Source organism: Athene noctua, chromosome 6 (genome assembly GCF_965140245.1).
Source record: "Athene noctua chromosome 6, bAthNoc1.hap1.1, whole genome shotgun sequence".
Taxonomy (NCBI): Eukaryota; Metazoa; Chordata; class Aves; order Strigiformes; family Strigidae; genus Athene; species Athene noctua.
This window is the reverse complement of record NC_134042.1, coordinates 10,739,049-10,752,975: the sequence shown is the minus strand read 5'-3', so window position 1 is coordinate 10,752,975 and position 13,927 is coordinate 10,739,049. Positions and strand designations below refer to the sequence as shown.

Below are 13,927 nucleotides of genomic sequence, written 5' to 3'. Positions count from 1 at the left end.
GATTATGATGACGACTGGCAGGAGAGCGGCTGTATCTCAGACACAGCCAGATCAAGAGGTACTTCTTCAGCCTATCTCTTGACACCATGGGGTCAGGTTTGCTCTGGCACCTGCACTCCAGCTTGGCCCCTCTCCCCATCTAGATCCCCACCCACCTGCCCCATGCATGACGGCATCGTCGCGTGTTCTCATCATCCCCCAGTTTCGTGTTTCCTTACGCATAGCATTATGAAAGGATTCAGAAACATGATCTAAGGGCTTCGTTTGCAAAGGGAGTGTATTGACATACACAGCCCACCTGTACAAACGTGGGTTAAGCTGAAGGCCAAGTTTGCTCACTATGGTGTTAAGAGTGGCCAGTAAATTTTTCTCTCTCCCTGGGTAAGAAGGGAGCCCTGCTATTTTTTAAACAGATGTCTGCCAACTCCCATAACATTCAAGGCTTTTTCTGAGGCAACATGAGTAGTTTGGTAGGCTTTGCAAAAGACAATGGTAGTGGCTCCCACTCTGTGGCTTTCAGGCAGACAGGTCTGTGGCCACACATAATTATGAAGTTACAAATGAGATCAGCCAGGGGGGCAAATATGATGTTGTCAGAGGTGCAGTATTGCTCAGGAGCCAGTGAAAGTCAGGCCCACTAGCTGCAAAAAATCCCAGCATCACAATTTCCCAATACTGTAACACTGCACCTCAGGAGGGAAATTATATGGAACGGTTTGAGCTGATCCATAGCTTCGCCCCCACTGCAAGGGAAAAGCCCTAGTTTCCTCCTCATCGAAAATGGCTTAGTTACTGTTTTTAAATTGGTCCATAGGTGGACTTCTCCCTCCACAGCTCCAGTGAGAAAGGTGTCTATAATTAATAGAGACTGGCAGAAAAGGAAGTGTCTTCCTCTAAATAATTGGGCTTTTGTAACTTTGTACAGATGTATAGTTTGTTCAGTGGTGACAATCACACACTGCCTAAATCTATAAATCGATTTCCACCGTAAATCACTGTGTACTCTAATGAAGCAGCTTTTCTGTTTAATTTAAGAAGCTACATATGATAGATCAGCTCAGCTGAGGAATGGCTGAATGCTAACAGTACCTGCAATCTGTATTTGGTCTGCCTGAAAAGAGTTTGGTCTTCTGCACTTAATTCCCGGTGGATGGGAATTCATATTGAGAGGAATACCATCATAGTGGGTACTAATTATAATTCCAGGGAGGGAGGCCAAGCATAGCCTTGCAGACTGCGTATTTCCCACTCAGCCAGAGAGCTGATCTTGGCAGAGGAGCAGCTCAGGGAGGCAGCGTGCCATGGGGCTCTTCTCCTCTACCCACTACCCACGTGTACAGAGCCTGTCCCCGTGGCTGTCGGTTCAACAGCTCGTAGGAATGGGACAGGCTTTCACTGCAGAAAACAAAACTGTACAAAAGTCTCGCAAAACCAAAATGTCTGACTCCTCACTGCATTGTGAAACTAAACCTTTGTCTCCTGTTAGCTGTCAGGAGCAAGGCAAGACCTGAGAAACAAACCCGTGGGAGCTGCCCTGTTTGTTTGCTTAATCACTTAGTTTAAATATAGATTAAAAATCACTTAAGCTCATCCACAATTTAAGTGTGTGTCAACCAACGGCTGTCAGAAACTGCAAGGAAAAAAAAGTCAGGGAAGGATGAGATTTTAGGAAAAGAATGAGAGAAAAAGGGATTCAATCCTTGGAGTGGTGCAACAATGTATTTTCTTAAGGGACATACATTGCTAAGTAAATAACATATAGGAAACAAGAGCTGCCAGCTTCTCTTCATCTCTTCCTCCTGCTGCTGCCAGCTCTTGCTAACAGTGAATAATTTGGTGAATAATCCCTCATTTACATTCATTTCTTCTGATTAAATGAAATGTCATAGTTCACAGAATGTCAGCCTGTGCCTGAAATGCACTGAAAACCCTCTATGAGATCCCCGCTCGCTGCGGAGCCTGCCCCGGCCGCGGTGCCGCGTGCCCCTGCCCTTCCCCTCGGAGGCACAGCCACACGTCCGAAATGGCGGAGTATCGCCTGGCCCGGCGCTTTCAGCCTCTTCTGGGGCAGTTCAGCTGCCACTCGACTCTGAACTAGCACTGAAGAGCACGGTGCCAGTCTAATGCAGGCCAGTCACTTGAGTTGGCGCCACTCGCTGTAGCAAGACTTACCTGGCACACGTTTCAGCAGCAGCCTAGTTTATAACACCATCCCCATTTTTTGTAACTACAGAAATTTAAGGTTATGCTAGTAAAAACGTAAAAGAGGTTGATTAAAGCAAACTGGTAGAGAAAACTGCAGAGAAAAAGCCTTCTTGCTGTTCCCAGGAAGCTTGTGGGCTATCTCCAAAGAGTGGGCCTGCTTTGTCCAGCCAAGACTCTTGAACCCAAGGGCCTGCAGTGCTTGTGACCTGCTGTCAACCACAGGGAAAAGCATTTTAGACTGTGCCTGACTTCAAGCTGTCTTCTCAAGTTTAGCGTTAATAGAGGTGAAACACCTGGGCAGATTCTCAATGTGGATGCAAACCAACAGCTTCTTGCAGCACGAACCTGCCTAGTGCAGGCAGGTCTCCTGTGCTGAGAGCAGGGTGAAGGGCATCATATAACTAAGTTGGTGCCATTCATTGGCAGCCTGAGCTTAGCTGGAACAGCTCCACTTTCAAAGCTGATGTTGCAACGCTAGATATTGCAGGCATTAATACTTTCCCTCCGGTTTTTTCATTCACTTGTTGGTGTTACACTGGGGGTGCTGCGATAGGGTGGCCACATCTTTCCTTTTAAGTGGTGTGCTCCCACTCTTCTCTTTGTTTAGTCGTACTTCTTTAGACAGCGAGCTCCCTGGGGCAGGGACGAGCCATCCTCCCAGCTGCCGAGGGCACAGTGTAGTGTGTGAGCTGCTGGAGGTAAATAGGCAAAAAGGCAGTGGGCTGGGAACCCCTGTGCATGTCCATGGAGCTGGGAGAAAATGCTCTGTGCTTTTTGCCAGCAAGTAGCAACAGCTCGTCTGGGTCAGAGGAACTCGGTAATGGCAATCCCATCCTTAACAAACGCCATGGATTTGCGCCATTTGGTTTCTATTTGTCCCTCAAAATATTGAGTAGCTCTGTTGGTTTTATTCCTGCTGTGCCCAGAAATCACAGATGCTGCAGGTGGGGCTGCTGGTCAGTGGAATTAAATACATCAGTGTGCTTCTTTTGAAAGAAAGGGGGGGGCGACGGGGGTCAAGGACGGATGGACGGACGGGGGGACAGATTGACGAATGGATGGACGGACGGCGGGGACGGGGGAACTGGGAGGGGGACGGGGGGACCGACGGGGGACACGGGGCGGGGGACACGGACAGACGGACGGGGACGGACACGGACGGTCGGACGGGGACGGACGAGGGAACAGGGAGGGGAACGGAGGGGACGGACGGCGGACACGACCGGACGGCCGGGGGGGACGGGGGGACCGACGGGCCAGCGGCTTTCCCCCGTGTGTGCGCAGGCGGGGCGGGCCGGGGCGGAGGCGGCGGGGCCGGGGCGGGCCGGGGCGGGCCTAGGGAAATGGGGGCCGGTTTTGGGCGCGGGGCGGCAGGTGTAGCGATGCGGAGCGGTGCCGGGCGGATCGGGGAGGGTGTCCCCGCACGGCAGCGCTCAGCCCCGACAGCAGCCCGTCCGCCCGGGCATGGCAGCGGCCCCGCCGCGCCGCTCCCCGCGCTGAGCCCCGCCGAGCCGCCGGTACCGGTACCGGTACCGGTACCATGCCCCCACAGGAGCTCCTGGACTACTCGCCCGCCGTACGGAGACACAGCCCCCCCCGGGGCAGCGGCCCGGAGCTGGGCATCAAGTGCGTGCTGGTGGGCGACGGCGCCGTGGGCAAGACCAGCCTGGTCGTCAGCTACACCACCAACGGGTACCCCGACGAGTACCAGCCCACCGCCCTCGACACCTTCTCCGGTAGGCACCGGGCCCCGCCGCGCCTCGGGGGGATCCCGGCGGATCTGCGGGTGTAGGGAGGGGGAGCGGAGCCTGGGGGCACAGAGCCCCAGGGGCGTTTGCTGCCACTCGGGGCTGAGCCCCTCGGGCGGTTGGTGAAGTTTTGTGTTTTGGCAGCTGTGTGGGTCAACGGGGCGCGTGTTGGGTTGGCTTGCAAGTTCCATGAAATCGGGCACCTTCCTGGCTTTGGGGTCTTATTATGGCTAAGTAGAAGGGGGCTTAATTTTTTGTTGCTGGTGGTGGGTTTTAGCTTCAGAAATATCACAGCATTGCACTGTAGGCTTTCTAGCTTTGGCTGATATTCAGCAAAAACATCCCTTTCCCCACATGTCCGCTGAAGCTAGCGCTGCACAGAAGTTGTCAGAAAGTTGAAGAGCTTTGTGAGTCTGGCTAGAATTGCCTTCCCCGTCAGCTGATGAGCTCTCATTAGTTTCCACTTCTGTAAATGCTATCTTTGTTCTTGTTCTCCACTTCTTTTGGGCTCCAATTTCTAATCTAAACCCCAGGAAAGTACAAAGCCCTTTGAAAGATTTCTGATATGGAGAAACACAACAGTACGTGACAGTACAGATCGGTAGATCAGAGATGGGCTCACAAGGCAGACCAGGAACAAGACTTCTAATGTGTCATAGTCTCAGGGGTTCTTAGAGGGAGTGTTTGTCTCAGTGTCTCTCCAGTTGATCACTGTTACACTGGGAGCTGTTGATTTGACTTGACCCTCTCTAAGCTCTTCCACTGTCGCTTGAAGGAAGGGAACTGGGAACACGCTGCTGCTCAGGGTCCAGCAGCCCTTTGGGAACCGAGTCCTTGAGTCCCCGAGTCCTCCAAGGGAAAGGTTACTGCTCTCTCTGCTCCCTTTACACTGATGTGTACAGTGTGGGCTAAGAGAGGCTTGGAATTACCATAGTTATTAGCCTCCACCTTTTTGGAAAGGGAAAATCCATAGTAAAAGGATCCAGAAAGGAGGAGGCAGTTTGAGTTCAGAGACTCCCTGATGGGCAGCAAGTAATTTGAAGATAGCTGCGTGTGGGTTTAGCCCCACTCTGACTGTCCAAGTGCCGAGCCCGAGTTCCCAAAGTGCGTAGCATTTGCAACTGATAGGAATCAAACCCATTAAAAACAGGTCTTCCAAAGTTCACTCTCTGCTTATTGGGAGGAAAGGGAAGAATAGAGAAGTTTCCCCTCCTACCCCTACTCTTAACCTGGATAAACCTGAGGAGATTCCCTCCCTGGATTCACAAAGCACAGTTCAAGATCCACTTCAGAAATCTCAGCCCAATTCTCCCCCTCTTTTGGGGAATACTTGCAGTTGAAACTGTCGGCAGAACTGAGCTTTGCAGTTTACATCTTAACCTTAAGCCTGGTCATGGGACTGTAATGCCAATAACAAGACAGGAGAAAGTATTGCATTATCAGGGGAATGGCTCTGGGTCTGTGACCCAGCCACATTTGTCTGGGCGCTACCTCCTGCTGGGTGTCACTGCCAGGTAGAGCAGCTTTGAGTGAAACATGTACCCAGTGACCTTTCTTTACCAGGCTATCCTGTTCTGCCGGCCCCTTCGCTATTGTACCAAAATCCAGCCTCAATCCTGAGGGTGTGGACCTTGTGAGGGCGGTGTTTGGAGGGCTGTCGCAGAGTTGCTAGCATAGCTTTAGTTAGCAGCAGGTACGAAAAAACCCTGTGCAAGTACTGGAGCAGCAGTTAATATATGTGGTGTCTTTCTTCTGAAGACTGTAAAACACCTCAGAGATGCTAATTCCTTCTCTCAAGGCACTTGGGAGACAGAAGAAACCAGATACTAGAAAGGCAAATGCCCAGTGCCTTGAAGATCAAGTCAGGATCTAGCAGGTCCTTTGATCAGGAACAGGTTTCTCTTCCTCCTCTGGGGCAAAGATATGGTAACAATCCAACTGTTTCCCAGTCACAAGGAAGCAATGACTTTCAGCTATGCTGCAAGGACTGGCACTGTGGTGGATGCACCCACCCCTTCTTTTTTTCCTTCAGTTTCAGTCTCCCACCAAAACTCAGTTCACCTTTTGTCTGTCTCTCCCTCTTTCTCCCAGACTGCTTTCAGGGAGGAGTGCTCTCCTCCAAGAGCTTGTGTAAAACCCTCCAAGTCAGTGGTTTCTATTGCTTTTCTCACCTGGCTAATTACTTCAAGAATCACAAAAGATTGATCCTACTTCTGTTTAGGGGTTTGGGGTTTGTTTTAAACAAAAAGGATAGTAAAGCCTCCTTGCCTTGCACAGCAAAGGAGTTTAGCTACCTTGTGTCAAGTGCCAGCCATCATCACCTTAGCCAGGATGTCTGCCTCTATTCATCAGAGCACAGCCCCCTACCCTTTATTAAGGCTTTCAAGTGATTTCCAGCTCCCTCAGCCCCTTTCTCCTTTTGCTCTGTTCCTAGCCAGTCTTTGTGGTGTCTGTGCACTTAAACATCTAACAGTTTCATTCCAGATTTCCATCAGAGGTCCTGCCAGCCCTCAGTCTGAGTCAGCTGATACCACATGAAGGCTTACTGTGATTAGGGAGTGAAATGGGAGCAGACCTTACATGTGTAACTCAGCAGTTTTTCTCTGTGTGGATAGACTCTGAAGGGGATTTCACTCATCAGTTTCCTTAATAGCTTCTCCATTTCAAAGTTAGGTTTAGGTCTTTGCTTTTCCTTAGCTAAGACACTCACAGAAACCCTGTTTTTAAGGCCAAATCCCTGGCCTGGTTGGGAAAACTCTCCAATAGCTTGTTTAATGAAGACTAATTTGAACTTCCACCCTTGGCCAAGAAGCTAGGAGCAAGTTGCTGGAGTTCTCAGTTTGTGTTTATCTTTGTCTGCTTTTTTGGGTTGTGGAAGAAGAACAACAAATTTTTCTCAGAGCACCGTTTGGCTAGGGGCTCTTCTTCTCTAGAGGAGCAGTTGTCCCATAATATAGAACTGTTCTTTCAAAATACCAGAGCACAGCCCAAAACACCTGAGGGATAACAAAATTAGAAAGTATTACAGGCTCTTAATGTTGCCAGTGCAAGCTTCAGCTGTTTTATTGAGGTTTGGGAGGGTGTTCAGCAAGGAGGACAGGCTTGAGTGACTTCAGCAACTCGTTTCAGTGGGATACAAACCAGAGTGTGCTGGGGAAACCCTGTATGGGTGTGCGTGTGTATGCTGGACAACTCCCTTAGACTCACCCTTATTCTGTTCTGCTACAGTGCAAGTCCTGGTGGATGGAGCCCCAGTCCGGATCCAGCTGTGGGACACCGCTGGACAGGTAAGCTCCGACTATCAGAGCAGCTGTCAGCTCTGGTCCAGTGGGACAGGGACTGTTTGCAGGCTTTTGAGGAAGGCAGTGTTTAACTGGGAAGGAAGGAAATGCACTAGCCCAGCATCAGCTGTTTGCTGGTATGGCAGTCAGGCGAGTGAATGACAGACTCCCTCAGCTCTGAAACATGTGTCTGAACGGCAGCGTGGCCGCAAAGTCAGCACAATGCCTGCCTCTGAGGGTGCTGCTGTCCTAGTTAATGTGTGGAAAAGCCACAGCAACGTCATGCTGTTAGGAGATCAGTCCAGTAAAGACCTTTTTTCCCCCCCCCCTCCATTTCCTACAGGAGGACTTTGACTGTTTGCGCTCACTTTGTTACCCCGACACCGATGTCTTCCTTGTCTGCTTCAGCGTGGTAAACCCAAGCTCCTTCCAAAACATTACGGAGAAATGGATTCCCGAGATACGAACTCACAACCCCCGGGCGCCGGTGCTGCTAGTGGGGACGCAGGCAGATTTGCGGGACGATGTCAATGTCCTCATCAGCCTGGATCGCTACCATGTGAAGCCTGTGCCCCGGCCTCAGGCAGAAGGTCTAGCTGACAAAATCCGGGCTGAAGCCTACCTGGAGTGCTCAGCACTGACCCAGAAGAACCTCAAAGAAGTTTTTGACATGGCCATTGTCAGCGGTGTTGAGCACAAAGCACGTCAGGAAAAGAAGATGACAGCCAAAGGCATCAAAACTCTCTCCAAGTGCCGCTGGAAGAAGTTCTTCTGCTTTGTCTGAAGCTGCTTTGAGGGGGGGAAGAAAGAAACACCCGATGCTAGTATTGGCTCTGCACCTTCTTGGAGTGACTGCTCCTATGGCCCCAGCGAGGAGGGTATGATAAGCTGCTGGGCTTGGAAACCTAGCTCTTGCTGGGTTACGGTATCAGATCCCTAGGAGACATGAACTGGATTTCCCTTGTGCCGGGATGTGGAATGGTCCAGACAGCTATAAGCACCTGCCGGACACGTCTGTAACGTCCTGCACTGATGTGAGCCTTTAACACACCAAGACTCAGTACCCTAGAACAGGCAGATTCCTTATATTGTTCAAAATGATCAGTTTTCTGTCTGAAGCTAACACGCTTTTGGAGTCCTAACGCAGTATAATAAACGTGAGGGACTTTTGAAGTCTGCCTATGTTTTGGCTGATTTACAGGCTTGGCAGAGAGTAGGGCAGGGGCAGTTACTGACAACTGCAGTGTGGTCAGACATGGGCTGCCAAGTTTGTAACATGAGGCTTGGGTTCCCTCTCAGGTTCTGCTTGACAAAATAGGTAGAAGTCACTTGGCTGTGCTCTTGAGAAGTACCCTTGAGAAGGTTTTTCCTAAATAAAGGCCATTAGCAGGCTGAAGAGAAAATGCACTGGGAGCTGCAGTAATTCTTTAAGGAAAACGTTCTCTGAGAGAACTCTGTAGCCCAGCGGATGCCAGTGCTATAGTCCTATCTTAAGAGGTAGTCATGAACTTGGGGACCTATTTTGAAAGGCTTTTTTTGTGTGTGGTGTTCTGAGAGAAACAAAAGGTGAAGAACCACAATTGAGTGGCTCTGTCTGTCTAGCAGAGATGAAACTGTGTCAGTGAAGGATTTGTAATACTACTGAGGGGTGAAATGCAGATGCATGTATTGAAAGGAGAAGAGAGAGGGAAGAAAAAGAATAAAAAGGAAAAAGAGATGGAAGGAAGGAAGGAAGGAAGAAAGGGAGATGGAGAAGGAAAGAAGAATGAACACTGTTAAATGGAGGTTGTGATTCTACTTAGCTGAGATGCTAATATTCAGGGGATCTTCTAAGGACCTGGAAACTTTGCTAGTGATCTCAATTTCAAAGTAATATTTTCCATACATTAAGTTTTGTATCAAAACGAGAGGGTTGTAGTGAGAGAGAGTCCCTCTTGTTCAATAAATCCTCAGTTTCAGATCCACGCAGGAGAACAGAATTTACCTTGTACTGTTCTTCCTGAGGCTGCAGAACAGGAACGGAGAGCTCAGGGCTTCCTTCTGTTGTGCTTCCTTTTCTTAAAAGCTGCTGCTTGATCTGCTGAAATCAAAAGCAAAGGAAATCCATGAAGTTCCTGCCAGACAAAAACATTCACTCTGTTTGCTCCGTTCCCCTCTTTCTCAGGGGATTAATTTCCCTGTGAGTCTATTCACATTTTATTACAGAACTTACATCAATTTCTAAAACTTCTTTCACAGAGACATTTCGTTCTGGTTTATGTAGCAGAGAGCATGACAGGTCTGTCAAGCAATGCTTTCAATACTCAGGGGGTTTTCTGCATGTGGCTATGACCCATCACTCTGGGGACACGGGAGTAATGTGACAGAAGGGGCTATAGCTGTGGATTGGTTGCCCTGTACCAAAAGCAAGCATATCTGTACTGGTGGGCCTGTAAAAAAACAAATGCAAGTCATGCAGCATGGCTCTGGATCCATACAAATGCCTGCAAATATCTCTCACAATCCTCTCCCTTTGTGGCCCAGCTCACGTAGTCCCCAGGACGCGAGACGAGCCTGCTGTCTCCCTGGGCGGTATCGTAGTATGAAAGAGGCGGGCAGGTCTTCTTGCAAAGGGATGTGGCCCACAGCTGCTTGTAGGTAAGGCAGCTGGAAAGGATGGTGTGGCAAAATGAGCTGAATGTTGCGAGGACTCCCCCAGCTGAAAGGCCATCCAGGTCCAGGGAGGAGTCCTAAGAGGAGAGTACAGAGGTGGTAGCTAGAAGTGGCGTCCTACAGGCCTCTAGACAGGACAGCACTTCCCGAACAAAGCTCTCACTTGCCAATGCATCCCTGCATGCATTACTTACCTGTACAGGCACCTTTGCTGTACCACTAGTCCAGTTTGTCTGTTGGGTCTTTACGCATTTCTTTAGCCTGTGGGGCGGAGGGCTGTGGTGTGACCTGCGAAGGAGCACGCCATACCCCTGTGGAACAAACCCACAGGTGGAAAAAACGCCAGCCTCCCTCCTGCTGAGGAGAGCAAGGGTTGTCCTGAAATAGCTTGGTATGAAACAGGGATTATTTCATTCTGGAAAAGAAACTTGTTCTGAGAGCTGCTTTCTTCCTCTGTGATTGTATCTAATATTTGTTCAACTAAATAAATGTTTTGAATGTCTGCAATTTGTGTTTGCAATTTTGTCAGTGCAAAATAAGCTGGGCTTTAAGATGGAGGAGGAGTTATTCCATTTTACTGACAATAGCATAAGAGGGAAATTGCCCAGTTACTCACTCCATGTCCTAACCCCCACTAGCAATGGTAGAAAAATACCCTTATAGCTGAAACCTTCCGAGAGCCTTCTGTTGCCTCAGTTAATTTTCGTCTCCCTCAGCAGCTGCTCAGGGTGGAGGCTGCTGAGGGGGATGGAGACTTTCAGTGCCTCTCCCCAGAAGCTGCCACCCAAGGACCAGTCAGGAGGCCCTCCCAGCACTCACTGAGACAAGCCCATGTAGGACTTGCATTTGGAGCCTTAATAACAGCATGCTGCTCTGTCATTAGTCTGGTGGGTAATTTAGCGACTGGCTTTATTTAACTTACCTTGGTAGTTAAACACTGCTTGAGTGCTGAAAAATTTTGTCTGTGCCACGTAGGACACAAAAGCTCTATCCATGACAGCTCCCAGGGCTCATCGTTTTAGCCTTCATCACAGCATCGCAGGTAGGTCAGGGCTCCTGTCTACCCACATCTGGGGCCCCGCAGCCACTCCAAAGTGAGACTGCGAGAGGAGATAAGCAGAGAAGTAGAAAAGAAAATGGACAAAACCCACAGTGTAGCAGAGGTAATGAGCAAATGTGATTCAGAAACTAGAAGGGAATAGGAAATTATTGCCGATAGGACACGATTCTTGCCAATAAAACTTGTTTTGGGTTTGGTTTGGGGTTTTTTTACCACGCTGTCCTGCAGTCTGCTGTTTGCTAGATGTAAAGCAACCCTGTGGGATTAATTGGAGCCGTTTCCCTGCTTTGCAGCTTCCCAGCATTAAAGCTTACAGAAGAACCTGTGAATGGAAATAGCAGGAAAGTGTGAATTAACTTTACTGGGGAGTGAGTCATCCCGCTGAGCCATATCCTGTCATGTGCACAATAAGCACCCTAAAACTCCCTGAAACCTGTGAACAAAGCTGAATTCCTGGTGGTGGGGGTGAATCTATATCATTAAATGGAGTGTCCTACCAAAGCCACCCCAGGGGTCTTTAAAGCATTGCCTCTAGTCCTCTCCATGGTGCATTACCAGACCTGTGCTGCTAACCTGGCTCTGGTACAGCTTGGGCTTGTTTCTGCCTTGCAGTGCTGCTTGACTGACCTGTATTTTCAGATGGTGCTGTGAGCACAGGAGAGTTCCTGGGAGACTGTTGCTAACACAAACCACCCCACCAGGCTGGATGAAGCTAGCCAAGCCCATTACTAGGCCAGCACAATTCCACATGAGTGCCACTTACTTTAATGCCAGTAAGGATACTTATGATTAGTAGATCTGATGCTCCATAGCGCAAAGCTCAGCATCAAATGCTAAAAAAAGCCAACATGCTTGTAGGCTTGAAACTCTCTAGTACGTTCCTTCTTGCTCAGATCTCTGACTTGTACCCTGGTCAACAGACTTCTGCACAGTCCCACATCCAGCAGAGTAACTCATCAGGGCCTTCCCACTACCATAAGCGACACTGCAAGTACTTCAGCACAGGTATGCACTGGGGTGTGTGTAATTCTGCATGAAGCCGGTGTGCTAGCTGCCACCTCCAAAGGAGCTGAGCTCGGGTGTCAGCAATGGTAGGAACGCGGTGTGGAAAAGACCCTTTTGTTTCCTTTCTCTGTAGGTAGCACACCCTAAATGGGCTTAGCTGTGCCAAGAAGGTTCCCAGCTGGCAACGCTTTCCCAAGCTTCCACTGAACCCTGACTGGGAATTAATCCCCAAAATAACACCAAGTTTCGTCTGACTCAACACAGCCTCCTTCCAGCGCCAGAAGGGCAAGTCTGAAAGGTCCCTTCAGGAGATCTTTATGCCCTGTAGGTTACGTCCTATTTACTTTGAAGGACGGGCTGAATTATTACCAGGTCAGGAGCTGACATGAGTCCAGCAGCAGGAACCTGGCAGTTCTTGAATCCTGCTGAAACACAATTACCTGAGAATGGCATCCTCCCCCATTTCCTGAGAGGGGTGTGATTTTGTTAACAACCTTATCACTTTCTTAACGTCCTCCAATTTAATGCTCAGGTGCTAACTGGCTTTTTTTCTTCAGATTGCTGCAAGTTTAATGCTATTTATCAATTAGGCAACCATTTCCAGCTTGGAAGCAGGGCCTGGTTTGACTTGTCTCAGCTGCAGTGGCAGGTAAGTAGTCTGCTTCAACTTTGCTCCTAAAGCCTTCCTGCCCTTGGTTGGTCCCTTCCTGCGGTCCTCTCCATGGCCTTGTGAAGAGCGGCGTGGGAACTGGAGGAGTGAGGGTGAGCAGAGGCACTGCTCAAACAGGCACTGGCACCACAAGAAATGTTTGTTTTCTCGCAGCCTATGCTTCAGTCGGACTGCTGCTCTTCCAACCCTGCCGAGTTCTCCGTGCCCAGGAGGCTCTCCTTGGCCCGCTTGGTCTGCTTAAACATCTTGGCTCTCTTTTACATCGTTGTTTCTCTTGGAGCCATGCTAAATCACTCTGTAGTAGGCCAGGGAGATTTATGCATTTATACAAAGAAACCACTCAAATTTTACAATATGGCTCTAAGACTATGCTGTCAAGACCCAGCTCCCAGTCTGCATCTGCTCCCAGAAGAGGAATCAAAGAGCTGGCCCAGCTGGCACCTGGGCCTCCTGGAAGCTGCTTACTCATGCCTCTGCGGAGTCCAGCCCTGGGCTCTCCGTTCCCACCGTATAAATACAGCATTGTACTTGCAAAGACCTATTGCACAAGAGAGCAGGGTATGTTTCAACGTATCCCTGAGACAGGTTCCCTCTGCTGCAGCCCCACGTGATCCTGGTTCCCAGGGTGACACCATGCCCTTTCCAGCTCCCCGACTGAGCTGCTTAGCATCCAAACTCGACGGACTTGTTCTGGAAGAGCAGGAGGAGATGTGGGTCCCATCCTCCCCCTCCATCCCCTTATCCCCAGCACTGCCCCTGGGGCAGTGTTGTGAACTGAAATACTCTGGTTTCTGCTGCTATGGAGGAACATCAGGTGCGGGGAAATTTGGCTCCGGGACAAGTTTCACCACGAGTCACTGAGCCAGGCTTTTCTTTCCCATGAGATAATCTTGGGCGGGGCAGACAATCTCTTAAAATTAAAATACAATGAAAATACACGGGCTTCCCAGGGTTTAGGGTAAATTTCTCTTTCCTTGTTTTCTCAGAAAGCGAGCCAGGCACTGCGGGAACCTTCCCCAAGCTTGTGACAGAGAGGGCAGCGCTGCAGAGTCAGCCTCGGAGCCAGGCCTGGCTTTCTGGCCAGGGGAAGGTGCCTGATGCTTCCCCCAGCCCCCGGCTGGTAGCAGGATCCCACCTGTGGGACCTGGCTCTCCTGGTGGTGAGGCTGGAAGAGCTCAACTTCCCATGGAGGAACCTCCACAGTCCTGTAGAGGCAGGGGGATGGGAGGGGATGGGTTGGCGAGTCAAGCACGAACAGCAAAGCCCCCTTGCTGCAGCACCCTGGTGGCCGCGCCTTCGTGCTGGT

The 13,927-nt window shown here is 49.9% G+C and overlaps 1 protein-coding gene across 1 annotated transcript; it reads left to right on the top strand.

Moving 5' to 3' along the window:
- The first annotated feature begins 3,580 nt into the window (after positions 1-3,580).
- On the top strand, positions 3,581-9,385 carry RHOV (ras homolog family member V). Its single transcript, XM_074909080.1, has 3 exons — positions 3,581-3,941; positions 7,182-7,240; positions 7,578-9,385. Exons 1-3 carry the CDS (start codon positions 3,746-3,748, stop codon positions 8,016-8,018), a joined length of 696 nt encoding a protein of 231 aa, XP_074765181.1. The 5' UTR covers positions 3,581-3,745; the 3' UTR covers positions 8,019-9,385.
- The last annotated feature ends 4,542 nt before the right edge of the window (positions 9,386-13,927 follow it).

Coding starts and splice junctions, on each gene's coding strand:
- RHOV (XM_074909080.1), top strand. CDS start 3,746: ATGCCCCCACAGGAGCTCCTGGACTACTCGCCCGCCGTACGGAGACAC. Junction 3,942..7,181: donor CGCCCTCGACACCTTCTCCG/GTAGGCACCGGG, acceptor GTTCTGCTACAG/TGCAAGTCCTGGTGGATGGA. Junction 7,241..7,577: donor TGTGGGACACCGCTGGACAG/GTAAGCTCCGAC, acceptor CATTTCCTACAG/GAGGACTTTGACTGTTTGCG.